Source organism: Lithobates pipiens, unplaced genomic scaffold (genome assembly GCF_037356315.1).
Source record: "Lithobates pipiens isolate NorthernLeopardFrog02 unplaced genomic scaffold, aLitPip1_a1.2 Scaffold_16, whole genome shotgun sequence".
In the NCBI taxonomy this organism is placed as follows: domain Eukaryota; kingdom Metazoa; phylum Chordata; class Amphibia; order Anura; family Ranidae; genus Lithobates; species Lithobates pipiens.
This window is the reverse complement of record NW_027507748.1, coordinates 313,906,180-313,926,486: the sequence shown is the minus strand read 5'-3', so window position 1 is coordinate 313,926,486 and position 20,307 is coordinate 313,906,180. Positions and strand designations below refer to the sequence as shown.

The following is a 20,307-nucleotide window of genomic DNA, read 5'->3' as shown; positions in this document are numbered from 1 at the left end:
ACAAATCTGCAAAAAGCACTAAAAATGCATAGGTGTGAATAAAGCCTAAGGCCTGGTTCACACCTATGCCGGTTGCAGTTGATGTATATTGCAGGTGCATTTTGCATTTTTCAGTACACATTTTTGATCCATTGAAGTCTATAGAACCAAAAACACAACCTGCTCGTCTCTCACCCTTTCCATAAAATGCACAGATGTGAACGTGACCCATAGGAAACCATGTTAAATGGACTGCAGTGTATTTCTGCAAAACTGAAAACGCATAGGTGTGAACCAGACTGCTATTTGCAAATTTTACATCCCGCATCATTCCATTTTTTCATTTCTATGGTTCCACTACTTAGAATTTCCTATTTTTTATTGTTTATGTTTCTCTGACCACTGTGTGATCAGGTCTTGTTAAATATGCTAATCTACTATAGTTATTCTTGCAGAATCTTGACCCCATTATTAGGGCGCTGCCAACTCCATCCCCTTCTTGCTCTATACCTATGGTGGAAAAAAAAAACATGATATTGACACATGTATGTGTCAATATCATTTTTTTTCCACCATAGGTATATATATATATATATATATATATATATGTATATATATATATATATATATTGTAGATATATATCCCAAGTATGAAAATAAATAATGATTTAATGATTTAAAAAAAAGATATGTAATATCATAAAAATATATATAAACACACACGTGTTCACACTTATTTTCAGTAATGTTGTTGTTTTGTTTCTGAATTCAAGGTATATTTACAAATAATATGCAACATAGCAAGTAAAGAGAATAATAGAAATAGGTATCCAACAGTAATTTCTCCAGTGCTCTGTGATCCACTGGGGCTGGCCAATAAACATATTTGAGAAAAGTAAAATAAAACCTATTGGCTACATAAATCAATTAGATTTCACTTGTCATTTCCTAAGGCCAGGTTAAAAAAATAAAACCTGCACTCTGATTGGCTGCCTTACACAACAAAAACATTACCCAAGATGAGTTCATAAACTAAAAGTCCAAAGGTGATTGCCACACCTCATATTAAACTTTATGAGGCTCTCCACGTGTATTAAAGTTCAGTCCATATGTATATCAGCAAACATTTTACTATGACATAATTCTATAACACACATCTGTAGTCTATAACCTAGCCTTTCTTTCTTTTAATTCATGTTCTTCAAATGTGCCTGTACCCATCTGGTACTGCTACTACTGCCTTTGGCAAAAAAAAAAAAAATATATATATATATATACACACCTACATACCTGTGCATGCCTACAGATACTATGGGGTTTATTTACTAAAGGAAAATCAAGTTTGCACTGGAAGTGCTCTTGGAAGTAAAGTTGCTGTAGATCTGAGGGGGACATGCAAGGAAAATAAAAAACAGAATTTTTGCTTGTATATGATTTGATGATAAAATCAGCAGAGCTTCCAGTCATTTCAGATCTACCCCTCAGATCTAAAGCGATTGCACCTCCAATTGCACTTGCAGTGCAAAGTGGATTTGCCTTTAATAAATAACCCCCTATATTTCAATTCCCCTTTAACCTGAGTCCCCACACCAGAATAATAGATGTGACTGATTTAGTGGATCACCCCATTTTCCAATCCGACCTTTTTACCAACCTTACCTAAAAATCTCTTCTGCACTCTCTACTCCTCTCTGATAGAGATAGAGATAGATAGAGAGATATATAGAGAGAGAAGAGTAGAGAGTGCAGAAGAGATTTTTGGGTAAGGTTGGAAAATGGTGTAAATATATATATATATATATATATATATGTATGCAAACATGTAGCTCAGAGGGGCTCGTAGGTATTTGTAAATGCATAAATAATCCTTAAAAGAAAAATCTTTATCCACTGTTGGATTATATATACAAATGTCTGATTGCCCTGAACTTCATGGCTATTTGCTGGATATCTCTTATTCACACTTGAGCTGCGGTCCTTTTACAGACATTATAGGCTTTTTTTGAGCATCAGGAAAGGTTTTTGCAGGTGTCTCAGGCTTGAGTGTTTTGGGTTTTTTTTCAGTTATTTTTAGCCAGTGGAAAGCTAGCTACTAGGGGGGAAAAACACACACAATATGCATGTTTTTGCATGTTTTCCTAAGTGCTGCCATTGAAGTCTATTGGAGCTGAAAACTTGGCTTGTAGTTTAAAAGAAAAAAAAAAAGCTTCTTTCAGCTACAAGCTTCAAGGGACACTCTGTGGTGACATTAGACACAACAGACAATTATGGGATTTTGGAAGTTCACTGTTTTGGAACTCCAATCTACAAAATGCTCAGGTGTGTAGGGAGGGGAAGTGAGGGGATGGGGGGCTTACAGTGTGCAGCCAAGACTTTGTATGGGGATTAATTAGTGCTATATGCAATATATATATATATATATATATTTTTTCATATTGTTATGCCATATTTTGCACCACCTGTGCATACCTTCAGATACTATATTTCAATTCCACTTTAACCCGAGTCCCCACATCAAAATAAATGGCTGATTTAGTGGATCACCCCATTTTCCAATCTGACCTTTTTACCAACCTTATCTAAAAATCATCTCTTCAGCACTATCTGCTCATCTCTTTCTATACTGTAAACTTTATACTTTAGATAAAAATATATAATCATAATAATAATAATAATAAATATATATATATATATACATAAGCTACAAACTTTATACTTGTTCCATTATTATCATTGTGCAAGATTTACATATAACTATATATATTTACAAGACTTATATATATATATATATATATATATATATGTATATAGATAGATAGATATAAATATATATATATATATATATATATATATATATATAAACTATAGACTGTAAACGTTATACTTAACACATTATTATCACCATTCTAAAAGGTAGCACCAACAGGTTACATGTATCACAGTTGCAGATCATTTTGTACAGTTTTTGTACTCCAGCTTTCTATAAAGATTTCTGACATTGATCAGATGAGTACTATCCATGATCAATGATTTTTGCCATTGATTGCAATCATTGTGCATGTTTTCTATGGTATTGATCACAGCTGACAATCATTATGCATTGTATTTATGAGTGTGATCCCTGCCCCTTCACCTGTCTCCCATCATCTGCTCCTTCCAATGTCCCCATGTCCCTATCCCAGGCTCCAGCATCGTCCTCTCCATCCCCTAATGTGTGTACTCCTCGGACTGCTGCCTTCTCTTACCAGGAAGATGAGGTTGAAGGTGAGTAGTAGGTACTTGACACATCGCAGAGATCCGCTGAGTCTCCCCATCCCGGCTACACTCCCGATCAGCAACAGATGTCACAGTACAGCAACAGCAGCTCAACAGCCACTGTGGGGGGAATCCCCGCCCCCTGGAGCGAACACCACGCCCACCCAAGTACGATTCCAGCCACACACGCCCACATTGAACACGCCGCTGTGTGCGCCCCGCCCGGATGGAACAGGAAACGCTATAGAGAGAAAGGCGTCCAGGTTCAGTGAACGGAGCGGAGCGGGCTGCTGAGGCTGTCTGTCAGTGTTCTGCTAATGGAGAATAGCTCCACTATGGGTTACGTGCTAGTGATACCCTTTACTGACTGGAGAATTAAAGCTGGGCTCGGGGTTAGTATGGACCCTTGCAGTGACAGCCCTCTGGTTAGTTCCTCCAGGGCAGCCTTCCTAAAACTTCTACCCATAGGTGTGTGCAACCTATTTCATTAGGGTGTGCACCCCACAGCTCACACGTGTGTATATGTGTATATATATATATATATATATATATATATATATACATATACTGTATATATAGGGCAATGGACATTGTCAGTAGAGCAGTGGACGATGCCAGTAAGATGGAGGTTGGGGTCAGTAAGATGGAGGTTGGTGTTGGTAAGATGGAGGTTGGGGCCAGTAAGGCGGAGGTTGGTGTCAGTAAGATGGAGGTTGGGATCAGTAAGGCGAAGGTTGGGGTCAGTAAGATGGAGGTTGGGGTCAGTAAGGCAGAGGTTGGCGTCAGTAAGACTGAGGTTGGTGTCAGTAAGACAAAGGGTTGGTGTAAGTAAGATGGAAGTTGGGGTCAGTAAGGTGGAGGTTGGTGCCAGTAAGATGGAGGTTGGGGTCAGTAAGATGGAGGTTGGAGTCAGTAAGGTGGAGGTTGGGGTCAGTAAGGTGGAGGTTGGTGTTAGTAAGACGGAGGTTGGGGTCAGTAAGATGGAGGTTGGGGTCAGTAAGGCGGAGGTTGGGGCCAGTAAGACGGAGGCTGGTGTCAGTAAGATGGCGGTTGAGGTCAGTAAGGTGGAGGTTGGTGTCAGTAAGATGGAGGGTTGGTGTTAGTAAGGCAGAGGTTGGGGTCAGTAAGACGGAGGCTGGTGTCAGTAAGATGGAGGTTGAGGTCAGTAAGGTGGAGGTTGGTGTCAGTAAGATGGAGGGTTGGTGTTAGTAAGGCAGAGGTTGGGGTCGGGTAAGACGGAGGTTGGTGTCAGTAAGGCGGAGGTTGGTGTCAGTAAGACAGAGGTTGGGGTCAGTAAGACGGAATTTGGGGTCAGTAAGGTGGAAGTTGGGGTCAGTAAGACGGAGGTTGGGGTCAGTAAGGTGGAAGTTGGTGTTAGTAAGGCGGAGGTTGGTGTCTCAGTAGTTTATTTGTATTTTTTTTTTTGTTGTTACTTTTTTACAATTACTTTTTTTTACAATTTTTAGTAGCCCCTGTGGGGGGCTTTGGTAAAAACAGTTGTCTAAACAGACCCCTGATGCCTCACTATTGAGACAGAGAAAGGGACTGAATACAGAGATTCCCAAGTCCCTTTCTCTGCAACCAGGCAGCAGGGGGAATCTGCGCAGCACAGGGCTATTAGGGTATTCCCAGGCACACCCCTGTACACATGCCTGTGCTTCTACCCCAGGGCAGCCCTTGGTATTATTTCCAGGTTTTTGGGGAACCCTGCTCAAATCAATTCATTGAGAAGGATGCCTCTTACATTGGTGGTCAGTGGGAAGAATACCCTTTACACTGGTTGCTAGTGATTGCCCCCCCTTACAATGGTGGCCATTAGGAAGAATGTCCCCCATACAGTGGTGGCTAGTGAGCATAATGCCCCCCCTAACGTTGGTGGTCAGTGAAAAGAATGCCCCCCTTACATTGATGGTCACTGGGAAGAATGCCCCCCCTACAGTGGTGGTCGGCAAGACCAATACCCCCTGCAGTTGTGGTCAGTAAGATCAATACTCCCCTACAGTGGTAGTCAGTAAGATCAATGCCCCCTACAGTGGTGGTCAGTAAGCTCAATGCCCCCCTACACTGGTGGTTAGTAAGCTCAATGCCCCCCTACAGCGGTGGTCAGTAAGATCAATGCCTCCCCCTACAGTGGTGGTCAGTAAGATCAATGCCCCCTACAGTGGTGGTCAGTAAAATCAATACCCCCTACAGTGGTGGTCAGTAAGATCAATAATCCCCTACAGTGGTGGTCAGTAAGATCAATATCTCCCTACAGTAATGGACATTAAGATTAATACCCCCTTACAGTGGTGGTCAGAAAGATCGATACACCCTACAGTGGTCAGTAAGATCAATGCCCCCCTTACAGAGGTGGTCAAAGAGAATACTACCCCTTACAATTGGTGGTCACAGGAAAGAATTTGCCCCCCCCCTTACATTGGTGGTCAGTAGGAAGAATACCCCCCCCACTTACTTTTGTGGTCAATAGGAAGAATACCCTTTACATTGGTTGCTAGTGATTGCCCCTTACAGTGGTGGTCAGTAGGAAGAATGCCCAACTTATATTGGTGGATAATGGGAAGAATGCCCTTTACATTGGTGGTCAATGTGAGGTATGCCATTTACATGAGTGGTCATTGGGAAGAATGCTCTCTTACAGTGGTGGTCAGTAGGAATAATGCCCCCTAATATTGGTGGTCATTAAGAATAATGCCCCTTTTACAGTGGGGTCAGTGGGAAGAAAGCCCCCCTTTTATTGATGGTTACTGGGAAGAATGACCCCCCCCCCCCACCCTTTACAATGGTGGTCAGTAAGATCAATGTCCCCCCTACAGTGTTGGTCAGTGGAAATAAATTCACCTTTACAATTGGAAGTCACAGGAAAGAATGCCCTCCCCCCTTACTTTGGTGGTCAATGGGAAGAATACCCTTTACATTGGTTGCTAGTAATGGCCCCCTTACAGAGGTGGTCATTGGAAAGAATGCTCCACCTACATTGGTGTACAATGGGAGGAATGCGCTTTACATTGGTGGTCAATGGGAAGACTGCTCCCTTACAGTAGTGGCCAGCAGGAATAATGCCCCCAATACATTGATGGTCAGTGGAAAGTATACCCCCCCCATATTATTGGCTAGTGAGAATAATGCCCCCTTATGCTGGTGGTCAGTGGTAGGAAGGAGGAGGACACACCCAAGGAGCTCTCTCTGAGAACCAGCCTTTTTCAAGCCTGGGCCTTGCCGGCTAGCTTGGTCCAGGAATAATGCCTTATCCTGGGGGAGGCCCTGGGAGGGATCCCCCTGATAACACGGGGCCTAGAGAGGAGGAGGTGGAGGACCTGCCTGTGGGTCCAGGCCCTGGTGTGGATGCAAATGTCTTCAGTCAGAAGATTATCAATCATTTTAGGGCAATTGGAAGAGCTGAAACTTGTGAAACAAAGGGCAATTGGACTTTTCAAGTAAGAAGAAGCAGCTTGGTATGTATATTGCCTACCAGCATTTGCGGAGGAAGCTTGATCGTCTTGTCTCCTATAGAGGAGATCCAGGGGGTAGCTCTGAGGTGAAGCTTCTTAGGAAGTGTCAATACGACGGCATGCCTCTTTGGTTCTGGAGAGGGATTATGGAAAATATCACTCACCTGATCCTTACCAGAACTGTAAGCAAGGCATAGCATTTAAGATGGTCATAGGCCTGAGGGATAGTACGGTTTCTCTGGTAAAGTTCAGATCAGGGATCCTGGTGATCTTCAGGTCATATAACACAGACCTTCTTTGAAGAAAGGACCTTTGTTAGAATCGAAAGCTTTCTGGATTCCTCTGCAGGATTGGGAAATAGTACATTTCTTTGATGGATTTGACAGAACCAATTTCAGTGGATGAGGTAGTTTATGGTATAGAGAAGCTGGCTACCAAAAAATCGCCTGGGTTCACAGCTGAATTCTTACAAGTGTTTTAAGCCCATTCTGGCTCCCTTTTTAGCAGAGGTAGAAGATGGTTCAATCCCTTCCTCCATGAGGCAAAGCCCTGTGATTCTTCTGTCAAAAGGTAAAGACCCCTCAACGATTGAGAACTGGCACTCCATCAGTCTTCTCAATGTTGATAGAAAGATTTTTGCGAAGATTCTTTTTTGACGCTTGTCAGTAGCAGGCGATTTGTTGTCCAGTCATCAGCAGTACTCAGTCCAAGGTAGAAGTACCTTTTCAGCGATTTTAGCTGTCCGGGAGGCTTTGGAACAATGCAGCGATGGAGAAAGTATTTGCTGGCATTGGATCATGCTGGTGGCTGGTGCGGTGCGTGAGGCGGCTCCATCTGGCTGGCTGCATAGTCTCTGGGTGCGGAGAAGGTGCAGGCAGATTCCCCCCACCTTCTCCCCCGGAGCAACCATGCCGGTGTCCAGTAGTCGTGGGGGTCAGCCCACCCCGCCTCCCACCTTGAGTGAGGTGCAGCCATTGAAGGAGGAGGGCGGGCGGCATTGTGCACAGAGACAGCCGGGATGGATCCAGCCAGGTCAGAACTGGCTATAGGACACTCACTGGGCTGAGGCTGTCCCGCCGGGTCACTTTTCCTGGAGGAGCGCAAAGCTGCTACAGCAGCCCATCCTGCTTCCCCAGTTTCTCCGCAGCCAGAGCCTGGGGGAACCAAATGATCAGCTGATCTGATGGGGAAGTAGCTGGAGGAGGTTTGCCATGCAGTAGGAGACCCCATCTCCTGAGCCTGGGACTGCTACCCGCTGCCTGATGTGCCAGTTACCCGAGGTAAGAACTTGTCAGGTGGGGGGTGGGACGCTGGGGATGAAGACTTCCAGACCTTATCACTGGTGTGTGAACCCCTCCACTTGGCTGCACCCCTTCTCCTTTCCACCTGGCTCCACCTCCCTCCTGGCTGAACCCCCTCCTGTCCACCTGGCTCCATCCATCCACCTGGCTCCGTCCATTCACCTGGCTCCATCCATCCACCTGGATCCATCCCTCCACCTGGCTCCATTCATCCACCTGGCTCTGTCCCTCCACCTGGCTCCATCCATCCACCCTCCACCTGCCTCTATCCCTCCACTTGGCTCCATCCCTCCACCTGGCTCCATCCCTCCACCGGCACCATCCATCCACCCTCCAACTGGCTCTATCCTTCCACCTGGCTCCATCCCTCCACCTGGCTCTATCCCTCCACCTGGCTCCATCCATCCACCCGGCTCCATCCATCCACCCTCCACCTGGCTCTAGCCCTCCACCTGGTTCCATCCCTCCACCTGGCTCCATCAATCCACCCTCCACCTGGCTCCATCCCTCCACCTGGCTCCATCTATCCACCCTCCACCTGGCTCCATCCCTCCACCTGGCTCCATCCCTCCAACTGGCTCCATCCCTCCACCTGGCTCCATCCCTCCACCCTCCACCTGGCTCCATCCCTCCACTTTCCACCTGGCTCCATCCCTTCAACTGGCTCCATCCGTTCACCTGGCTCTATCCCTCCACCTGGCTCCATCGCTCCACCTGGCTCTATCCCTCCACCTAGCTTCATCTCTCCACCTGGCTCCACTCACCCACCAGGAGTTCTGGTGCTAAAATTATTGAATTCATTTTGATTTTTTTTTTGGGGGGGGGGCGCAAGTAGCTGGTCTCGTCTAGGGTGCAAAATAGTCTGGCACCGGCCATGGACTGAAAACATATACAGGGGCTGAGAGCTTCCCACTGGTCAATGGTTGGGTTGGGCGGCCTTTTGAGGTTGGCTGTGGTGTGCACCAGGGATGTCCTCTGAGCCTCCTGCTATATGTATTTGCAATCAACCCCTTGATAAGTCTAGAGAGTGGATCTTTGTGTGGGGTGCCTTTGGGCACTGCTGGCCTGTGCGGATGATGTGTCTGTTATTGTTTCTGAGATGGAGGAGGCGCAGGAGATGGTCTCTATGCTAGAGCAGTACACAGAGGCTTCTGGTTCTAAAATCACCATGAAAAGCGTGAAGTTTTCTGGATGGGTGAGGAGGGTTAAAGCTTTGAACTTCCAGATGCCTCCCCAGAGCCCCAGCAGGAAATTAAAGTGTTGGGCATCAAATTTGGTCCTGGTGACTATGGTCATCAAAATTGGGAAAGCAGGTTGGTGGGTGCCAATGCCGGGATTGGTGGGTATTTTTAAATCTTGTTTTAGGCCTTTTCTGCGATGCTGGGAAGATGGCGGGCCAGTGAAAAGTCTGAGCGTTCAACATGGCAAGCTCCAGACTTATGCTGCCCCATGTCTGAAAATACTTCGGCAGTGGCAGGTGACAGTGGAGGATATCAAGTTCCTCCCCAGTAAGCAGAGGCTTTTGAGCTCTGCTTTCAGTGTGTCACTGGCCTTAAGGGGTTGCCTGGGCTCTGTAATGGGGGAGAGGTTGTGATTAATCAATTTAGAAAGAATCCCTTTGAAGTTTTATGGATCAAGCCTGGCTCGCTTTTCATGGAAGGCTTTATGTGAGAGGGAACTTGAAGCATCTCCCTGTGGATGATCAGGATTGTCCTAGAGCAGAGTGTTTCTTTCACTCCCTTAGCTTTTGTTCGTTAATATCTTCTTCTTGGACAAGGGCCACATGCATAATGGGTGCGGGTTTTTTTCTTGACCTCGCAGGTTTGTCTGGTGTAGTGGTATGAGTTGTAGTAAGATTTATCTTCCCCAGTAATGACATGATTTTTCCTTTTGCTGTAAAGTCTTTCTCTGAGAGCAGATTTGCTATATGTATTTAAATTTTTATGTAACTATGTATATACAAGTGTGTGTGTGTGTGTGTGTGTGTGTATATATATATATATATATATATATATATATATATATATATACATATATAAATTGTTTTTATGCTTATTGATTGCAAGACTTACTTTTAATAAAGAAAAATTGTGAAGAATGCTTTCTTACAGTGGTGGTTAGTAGAAAGAATGCCCCCCAAACACTTGTGCTTATTGAGAAGAATGCCCATTCCACAGTGGTGGTCAGTAGGAAGAATGCCCCCATTACAATAACGGTCACTGAGAATCCCCTCTCCCCCTACAGTGAAGGTCAGTAGACCAATTCCCCCCCACAGTGATGATCAGTGGGAATAATGGCCCCTAGGTGGGAGGTCATTCAGCCACAGCACAAGGAACCCCTAGCAACCTCGAGAGGAACCCTGGTTGAGATTGACTAGTCTAGGGGCATAAGAATAAGTTTACCTCTCTCCCACCACCACTTTCTGACATTCCCAGGATCTGGGCAAAGTCCTTGGTGTCCTCATCTTGCATTGTACGTAATGACATCAGAGAGCTTCATCCAGTTGGATAGCATAGAAGAGCTTTTTCAAGGATGCTGCTCTTACAGAGGGAGTAAGGTATAAGGTATTGTACCTTATTCACTCCACCCTGATTAAATAACCAGTTAAGACTTGCAGTTGATATGGGGCCCCACTGCATGGGTAGCTTCTCTGCTGCCCAGAATTTGGTTTTATTTGGTTGGCTCACATCAGGCCTGTTGTACTGAGTTAGGACAGCATGCGTTGCGTTGGCGTGTGTTGTGATTAAGTGATACAGGCATAATTTTATCGTATTGCATGGCATCACATGTCACCATGCCTGTGTTTAGACTTGAATGAAGTTTCATTTTGACAACAAAATTTACAAAAAAAGCAAGAATGAAACAATACAACAGCACATTGCATGACTCCTCACTGCAGCTACACATTGCACATGCGACCTATTGCTGCAGCTGCAGGCATCATCCCGGTACCGTTTTTTAGAGCCGACAGCAACTAGCTGCTTGTTTGCTATTACAAGCACATGAGGGGACATCTTCCCCCCTCCTGACGCCTTTCATGGCTTTCTCAGGCTTTCCCGTTCTCACTGGGAGATATAAGCGACCAGCCGGACATCCAAACAAAGCCGGATTCGGCTTTAAATGGCTGTTCATGTGATGACATGACATCACTTGCAGTTTACTCAGAAACCATCAGTGTCATTTTTTTTAAATTGAAAGTATTCAAAGACACCACTGTTGGTGTCTTGGTTTTGAATGCTTAAGCGCAGAGGAGGGATTTGGGAAATTATAGACCTCAGATCCCTCGATAAAGAGTACCCTTCACATGCCGATTGCTCTCATAAAGGATGTTTACATTCCTTATGACAGCAATGAAGGTGATCAAATATAAAAATGTACAACAACAGTGTAAAAATAAAAATATTTTTTTTATAATCAACCAAAAAAAATTTAAAGTACCCCCGCCCCCCTGCGCTAGCGTGCATCTGTCCCACACACACGCAAACATTGATCGTCCCACACATGTGAGGTATTGCCGCAAACGTCAGATCATGGCCAGTAATTCTAGCAACAAGCCTCCTCTGTAAATCTAAAGTGATAACCTGTAAAGGCTTTTAAAGCATTGTCTATGAATAGTAAAATGTACGCCATTTGGCCCCGTTGCACCAGTGTTTGCAATTTTAAGCCCTTCAGATCTGCGCTATAGCCGAATGATGCTTACAGAGCGGATCTGCTTTGCCAGGAGACGCACTCCCCTTTGCGTGCTCCCCATGTGCCCCCTGCAGGGCACACGCTGTGATCACTGATTCAGTGAGACTCAGGTGATCCCAGATCAGAGTAAGGGGTTGATCCCAGCCCCTTACCACGTGATCAGCTGTCAGCCATGACAGCTGATCCCGTGATGTAAACAGAAGATCGGTATTCGTTTTTTTCTTCTCATGCTGACAGCGTGAGGAGAAAAAAAAGCTAATCAACGGCTTCTGTTGAAGGAACATCGGTCCCGAAGAGGTGAAGCCGCCTCCTATGTGGCCACCAGTACCTCCTGCCAGTGCCACAAATCAGTGCCCACAGTGCCATGAATCATTGCCCACCAGTAACATAAGTGCCAGCAATCAGTGCCACCTATCAATGCCCACGAGTGCCACCTATCAATGCCCAACAGTGGTGCCAATCAGTGCCACCCATCAGTGCTGCCTATCACTGCCACCCATCAGTGCCCATCACTGCCACCCATTAGTGCCACATATTAGTGCCTTTCAGTTCCACCTATCAATGCCACGCATCAGTGCCCACCAATTACACCTATCAGTGCCCACCAGTGCTGCCTTATCAGTGCCCATCAATGTAGCCTATTGGTGTCCATCAGTGCAGCCTCATCAGTGTACATCAATGAAGGAGAAAAATTACCTGTTTGAAAAATTTATTACCAAAATATAAAACAGTTTTTTATTATTAAAATTTTTTTAATATGGTCTTTTTTCATTTTTATAATAAAAAACCCAGAGGTGATCAAATACCACCAAAAGAAAGCTCTATTTGTGGGGGAAAAATTATAACATTTAATTTGGGTACAGTGTTGTATGACCCCGCAATTGTCATGCAATGAGTGACAGCACTAAAAGCTGAAAATTATTCTGGGCTGAACGTGGGTCTAGGTGCCCATTAAGCAAGTGGTTAAAGCATGACAGGTTTGGTATCTATTTACTCAGTGTAACAGTATTACTTTTATATTTTATGAAAAAATTGGGTTATGTATTTTTTTGCATTCAAATTTCAAAAAGTGTATTTTTTCCATAAAAATTGCATTTGAAAAACCGCTGCACAAATACCGTGTGACATAAAACATTGCAAAACCCACACCCTTAAATTTATATATATATATATATATATATATATATATATATATATATATATATATATATATATATATATAATGTTTGTGGGTTCTAACCAATTTTCTATCAAAAAAAATTACAGATTTTTACATGTAAACAAACGTGTGAAAAAAAGGCATGGAGCTAAAGTGGATACTCATGTTGGCAAGCTTCAGCATTATTTATTGTTAATTGCACCTTGTCAATAGTCATGAGCTCCAGCACATCACAATCCATAGTAACACACTACCTTGCATTATGCTGTGCTGCATTAGAAAAGTAAATGTATCTTTTTTTTGGTGTATTAGGCTGCTCAATAAAGTGAATACACTGCCCTAATACACTGCATAATACCACCCATGCATTAACGCACCACAACATTGTCACTCAGACATTTACTAGTCTCACAGGCTGCTTAGCAGAACTCTGCAGTAATGTCTTTGTGAGGTTATTTTGCTGAGAAATCTGGAGTTGGGCTGATTGATGGCTAATATAGTAGAAAGCTTTGTTTTCTGTCCTCCACTATTACATTATTAGTGCCATTTATGAAGCCACACAGGGTCTACGCCCTTTCCAGCCTGCATTGACTAGAACAAGAATGGGAGGGGGAGCCAGCATTGATCTGCAGCTTGATAATCATATCAGAGAAGCATTTATTGTGACAAATGTTAGGACTCCAAGGGAGGTTCATGCTCAATGCACAGTTTGATATATGGTTACAAAATGTACTGCTAGCTGAAAATAATTTATTTTTGGAAGGGAAATTGTGAGGTATTAATAAAGGGACATGATAGTAAAAAAAAAAAAAATATTAAAAAAGAAAAACTGTATGCTAAAGGTAATATAATGTAATTCAGTAGAGTAACGTCATGCTTTTTTTACATGTTTTTTTTTATATGCTCTGGATCGGTCTTTCTCAACCTTTTTACCCCAGAGAAACACTTAAAATAATTTAAATGTCTTGAGGAAACCCCCTGCTAAAAATAATTTTATATTCAGCTCATGGTATATTAGCGTACTACGTGAGTTGTAGGTATCAAATGAAATAAAAGAATAAAGGATGTGGTATATTTAGCGATTGTGACAACCAAAGTAGGTAATTTTTAACATCACCTTAAACTATATTACACAATTATTTTTATTAGGGCTCATTCACACTAGCAGTTGAGGGTTAGTAAACCCTGCAGTTGAGCCACATTTTTACTTCTCCACAACCACTCCTCCTTTAGCTGCAGAGGCAGTGGCCTGGGGTGTACAATGCCGCGGCCAAGATACTCTGCTTTACAGTAGGATTATACCCCCTGTTGCTTTTGGCGAGCATAGCAAGACCCATTCAAGTGAATATGGGTGTTTTACAAGTACACCGAAACCTTGTGCAACGCTAGTGCGGGTTAAAGTAGGCAGTGAGGAGGCAATACAATGTTTACTGCTCTTTAGAGATCAAAGCACGTGTAAAGACCCCTAATTAACCACTTCAGCTCCGGAAGGTTTTACTCCCTTCATGACCAGCCCTTTTAATGCTATTGGGCACTGCACTATTTTAACTGGCAACTCATTAGTCACACAAATCTGTACACAAACAAAATTTATTAAAAAAAATTCCCACAAATTGTTTTTTTTCTTTTGGTGTTATCTGATCACCACTGGATTCTTTTTTGTTTGCTCTATAAATGAAAAAAAGAACATAAACTTTGAAAAAAAAACTATATTTTTTACTTACTGTTAGCCCCTATTCACACTAAGCCAGGACCGCGTTAGTGCTAAACCCCTCAAAGAAGAGGTCAAAAAAGCCTGTGTTGCAGTGCTTCCAAGCACTTTCCAAGCACTTTGGAAGCACCGCCCTGCCTTTGGAAATGCAGGGCGTTTTGGGAGCGGTGTATACAGCACTCCCAAACTTCCCCAAAGATGCTGCTTGCAGGACTTTTCCTAATGTCCCACAAGCGCTCCACCCCGGTGTGAAAAGACACACTGAAATGAATGGAAGGTGGTTTTCAGGCGCTATTTGAAAAGCTCCTCAGTGTGAAAAGGGTCTTATAAAACATCCAATTTTTTTTGTAATACTAGTAATAGCGGTGATCAGCGGGACGGCAGGCAATCTAACTATAAACTGACACTTTGAGGAAACTGGCTAACTGCCACTGACATCTAAAGTGACACTAACCTGGAGCTAACCCAGAACACACTGGCAGGCTTGTACGTGGCAGCTAGTCTCAGAATGCTCTGGATTAATAAGAAAGAGGAGGAGGATGACAGCAGTCAATGGTTTGTTCCAATCTGGCCTTTCCGCTTCCTGTAACCACTGTAAAAATGAACAGGCGCACTCTTTGATCCATTACAAACCCTCAAGCAGCACAGAAAGCCGCTGGATGCAGGACAGGCCAGTAGCTTGATTGCATATAGAGCAAGTTCTGGCCAGTGGTCCATCCTCAAGACCCAGTAACCCAGTGGATTCTCTGTTGGAAAGGCCCCCAGACCTTTAGCGGTAAAGACTGAAAAATTGTTTAAAGGCATCAGTCAGCTGGCCACCTTCTCCACTGATCTTCCTCTGAACGAAGCCTCAGCAACACGTTGTCCAGCACCAGGAAATGGTAACCTTCTAGGGTCTAGAAATGCACAAACCTTTCTTCAAGGTCTCCTGAAGATGTTTCATGCTCTGCTCCCTTTGTGAAAGCAGGATGAGTTCTGCAACTTTACCCAGCCAGTAATGATCCCTCTCCTTGATACCACAAATCCTAGGGTCCTTTTGCAGGCTTTGCAGAATCAGGGAGGCCTTGCAACATCCTCTGGTTCACTAAGGATCATATTATCATTAACTAAAGAGGGCCTTGAGAGGAAAGGAAATCCTCCTCTTCTTCCCGCTATTCTGCCTAAAGTGTACTGTCCATGATTCCACGAAGCGTGTGCTCCAGCAGGAAGACTAGAGGGACAGTGTCACTGATGCATGCATTGTTGCTGCTCACCATCCTTGTGGCCACCTCAAATGGTGACAGGACAGTGCATGCATCCTTGATCAGTAGCCACTGGCATGGTGAAAAGAAGCCAAGCTCCCCTGACCCAGTCCTGGTGCCATACTGGCACAGGCACTCATTGATGGCCCTCTGCTGTGTGTGCAGCCGCTGCACCATTGCCAACCCTGAGTTCCACCTGGTGGGCATGTTACAAATGAGGCGGTTGGTGAGCAGGTTGCATTCCCTTTGAATTTCAGCCAGCCAACTGGCATTGTAAAACCGACGGAAATGACCACAGACTTTTCTGGCCTGACTCAGGAGATCTTGTAAGCCTGGGTACCTAGTCAAGAACTGCTGCACCACAAAATTCAGAACGTGTGCCAAACATGGAACATGGTGGGTCAAGTGTCCCTGTCTGAGGGCAGAGAGAAGGTTGGTGTCATTGTCACATACAACCATTACTGGCTGAAGGTGGCATGGCATCAACCACCTCTGAGCCTGCCCCTGCAGAGCTGACAAAATCTATGCCCCAGTGTGGTACCCTGTGAGTACTGCTGGTTCAGAGGACAAATCTGCAAAAGAGGCCATAGAGGAAAAAGAAGAGGAGGGGGTGGAGGAGAGAGCTGTGGCAGAATCTCCACTAGATTTTTGGAGGTGTGGTGGCGGAACAAGCTCCAACAACATTGAACCGTTTTCTGCATACAACCCAGCTGCCAGCAGAGTTACCCAGTGTGACGTGAAGGAAAGGTAACATCCCTGCCCATGCCCCCATTGACCATGGGTCAGCAGTAATTTGAACCTTACTGCTGACCGCCCTGTCCAAAGAGGCCAAAACATTCCCTTACACATGTCGGTAGAGAGCCGGAATGGCCTTCTGTGAAAAGAAATTGTGTTTTGGAACCTGCCACTGTGGTACAGTACATTCCACAAATTCACGAAAAAGGGGCAGAGTCTACCAGCTGAAAAGGCAGCAGTTGCAGTGCTAGCAATTTGGCCAAGCTAGCATTTAGACGCTGAGCATGTGGATGGCTGGGACCAAATTTATTTTTACGGTTCAGCAACTGGGGTAGGGAAATTTGCCGGCTAAAATCAATTGGTGGTGTACTTCTAGCAGATTGGCTGCAAGTTGGAGGTCCCAGATGAGGAGCAAGGAGAAGTCTGCCTTTTTCTATCATGTGGGTCTTTCAAGTGCTGTTGCCAAGGGACTGCATGGCAGGTCATCATATGCCTGGTCAAGCATGTGGTACCAATCAGATGCTGTTCTGGCCACGCATGATCTGCTTCAGACATAGGTTGTAAAAAGCAATGGTGCGATCTGCTGCACACAAGTCGAAAAAGGCCCACACCAAGGAACTTATAAAAGTCAGTTGGGAGTCAGCAGAGCCCTGCACCTGCAGAGCTCTGCGGTGTGATGAAATAGGATGACTGCCCTTAAGATATCCTCTAAAGGACATCCTGCCTCATTGGAATTGTGCCTCCTCCTCCTCACTTTCCTCCTCTCTTCTGTTAGGCATGCAAGTACAGTCAGTGACCTCATCATCCCCTCCCTCCTTGTCATTGGAGCAAACTTGACAGTATGCTTCAGCTGGAGGAACATGACTGCCAGTTTCTTGTCCTTCTGAGGCACCCTCTCTCTCTAGGCTCACGTTACTCCCTTCCTCGGCCTATAAACCAACATCAGAGCCTTCAAATTGCTGCACATCCTCCAGCAGCTTGTAACCATCACTGTGGTTGAATAATTCTGAGGACTCCCCTGTTCAATACTCTATCTACATATTCCACCGGAACGCCACACTGTCCCAGCTGGACTAACCCTGAGTATGCGAGGGGGCCTGCCCCTACCAACCCATCTGTTGAGGATAGGTGAGGGTCCTCAGAACACTCCAGCCAGCTCCACCTAGACCCCTCCCAACTGCTTCTAGAACCTTCTTCAAGTTTCCTGCAAGCAGGGAGGAGCCACCAGAGAAGCTGCTGCTGAGTCATCCAGCCTAGCTGAGTCACTCACCCGACCCAGAGTAACACACAGGCTTTGCTGCCAGCCAAGCCTGATAATTTACCTAACCTAACAAAAATCCTATCACTTAGCACTCTGTCTACGCTAGGGGATGCTATACTTGTGATGGTGTATCAGCTTATATTATATAGCATATATTTTATCTCTGGCTGTTGGACAATTCTTGGATTAGGATATATCGATAAAGGGCTATAAACTTTTCTATTTCTGTTATGAATTCAGACGATTGCACTTTATTTATTGAAATGAATAAAAAAATATTGACTTAAAAATTAAAGTTACACCCAAGCACATAACCCCCCCCCCCCAAAAAAAAAATTGAGGCCCACTCCCATATATACAAACAAAAAAGCACATGGCAGGGAAACTACACCTGTAAATGTTGCTTGTGATACATGTTACATATAACCGTGCACGACAGAATGAGAGCAATAATTCTAGCACCAGACCTCCTTTGTAACGCTAAACTGATGACCTATAGGGAGCTTTTAATGCATCCCCTATGGAAAATATAGGGTACTGACATGTTTAAAGTTTGACATGTTATTTCTCTATGCATTAGATGTCTATTCCGTCCTATTATGACCTGTGTCCCTATGCTTCTTGCCTCTAATCTTCGCAAACTTAGTATAAAAAAAAAACAAAAGAGAGGAAAAGGAAAAATTATATAAAAAAATAAATAATAATTAAAAAAATTATTAAATAAAAAAGAAAAGAAAAAGGAAGAAGAGAATCAAAAAGGGGGAGGGGAAAAAAGAAAGCGGAGAAGGAAGGAAAGATAGGAGATGTATAATTTAGGTAGGGCAAGGAAAAAGATAATGGAGGGGGTAAGCGCGCTCTCCTCAAAATATTGCTCAGACCTTATCAGGTCCATTTAGCCCCGTTATTTTTTCTTACTTTGATACTGTATATCTAGAGAAATTATGTGTGCTATGTATCTTTGTGTCTTCTTTAAATAAATAAAAGATTTAAAAAAAAAAGTTTGACATGTTGGGTATCTATTTACTTAGTGTAACCTCTGCATTTATATTTTACCAAACAATAGTGTAATTTATTACATTTTTGTGCTCCCTAAAATTAACTTCTAATGTGTTTTTCTTTTCTTTTTCTTTTTTTGCGGTAATATCGTGTGGCATTAAAAAATGGGACTAACACTTTTTTATTCTTTAGGGCATCTGCTTTCAGAAAATATGTAGTGTTTGGGGGTTTTATGTAATCTTCAGGCCTAAAATAATTTTTTTAAATGTGTGCGTAAACAAAAAGCCAAAAAAGGCACTGGCTGTGAAAAGGGTTAAATGATAAATTCACCTTCGGGGACATTTTGAATCCGTTAGTTACAAAAAAACTGGCTCCTAACTTTTTTTAGCTGGCTTCTAGATACAAAGTAAAATTTTCAAGCCATGCAGTACTGACTCCACCTCCTGGATCTCCTCCTCTCTGCACCTCTGTAGTTTAGAAGGCATGCTCTGTGAAATGTATGACACAGTAGTGTCTACCTACAAGGCATAGTGAATCCATGTCACAGAATTAAATGAAGTAAATGTGTTGAATTCTTCATAAAGGAAGTAGGTTAGAGATAGCTAGACTACAATATGAAAATGTATATATGATTGTAAATGTTGACTGTACACTTTAACCACTTAAACCTCCAGAAGGTTTTATTCCCTTCATGACCAGAGTATATTTTGCCATTCAGCTCTGTGCTACTTTAACTGTCAATTACGAGGTCATGCAACAATGTATGTAAAAAAAAAAAAATAGAGCTTTCTTTTGGTGGTATTCGATCACCACTGGGTTTTAAATTTTTTTGCTATATAACTGAAGAAAGACCAAAATCTTTAAACAAAACCCCATATCTTCTATTTTCTGTTCTAAAACATATCCAATAAAATATAATTTCTTCAAAAATCTAGGCCACAAGTCATTCTGTTACATGTCTTTGGTAAAATAAATGTCCCAATAAGTGTATATTAACCACTTCCCGCCTGGCCTATAGCAAAATCATAGCCGGGCGGTGGTTCGGTTATCCTGACTGGGTGTCGTATGACATCCTTTAGGATAACAGCCACTGCACGCCCATTGGGGTGCTCATCGTGGTGATCGGTGGTGCGGTGTGTCAATCTGACACACCGATCAACCGTGTCCAATCAGACACGGTTAACAGACGCAAGTAGAGGAAAGCCGATCGGCAGCTCTCCTGACGGGGGGGGGGGGTCTGCGCTGATTGTTTATCAGCACAGCCCCCATCGGATGCTCATACAGACCACTGGGGAAGGGGCAACATGTGGATGGCCAGGTATATACCCCATGGCCATCCACAAGTGGAAATTAATGCCCAATCAGTGCCCACAAATGGGCACTTACTGGCACCATCATGTAACAAATTAAATCAGTGAGACCCAGCAATGCCAGCCATCAGTGTCCAGCAGTGCCACCTATCAGCACCCATCAGTGCTGCCTACGAGTGCCCATCAGTGCCGCATACTATTGCCACCTATCAATGCC

The 20,307-nt window shown here is 43.9% G+C and overlaps 1 protein-coding gene across 1 annotated transcript in view; it reads right to left on the bottom strand.

The window, feature by feature from the left end:
- The window catches only part of TSPAN2 (tetraspanin 2), a 232,753-nt gene extending 229,362 nt beyond the window's left edge, over positions 1–3,391 (bottom strand). The window contains exon 1 of the mRNA XM_077481633.1: positions 3,225–3,391. Within this exon, the coding sequence (XP_077337759.1) occupies positions 3,225–3,293 (69 nt within the window). The 5' untranslated portion in view covers positions 3,294–3,391. The remainder of the gene's footprint in view (positions 1–3,224) is intronic.
- Positions 3,392–20,307: the final 16,916 nt, after the last annotated feature.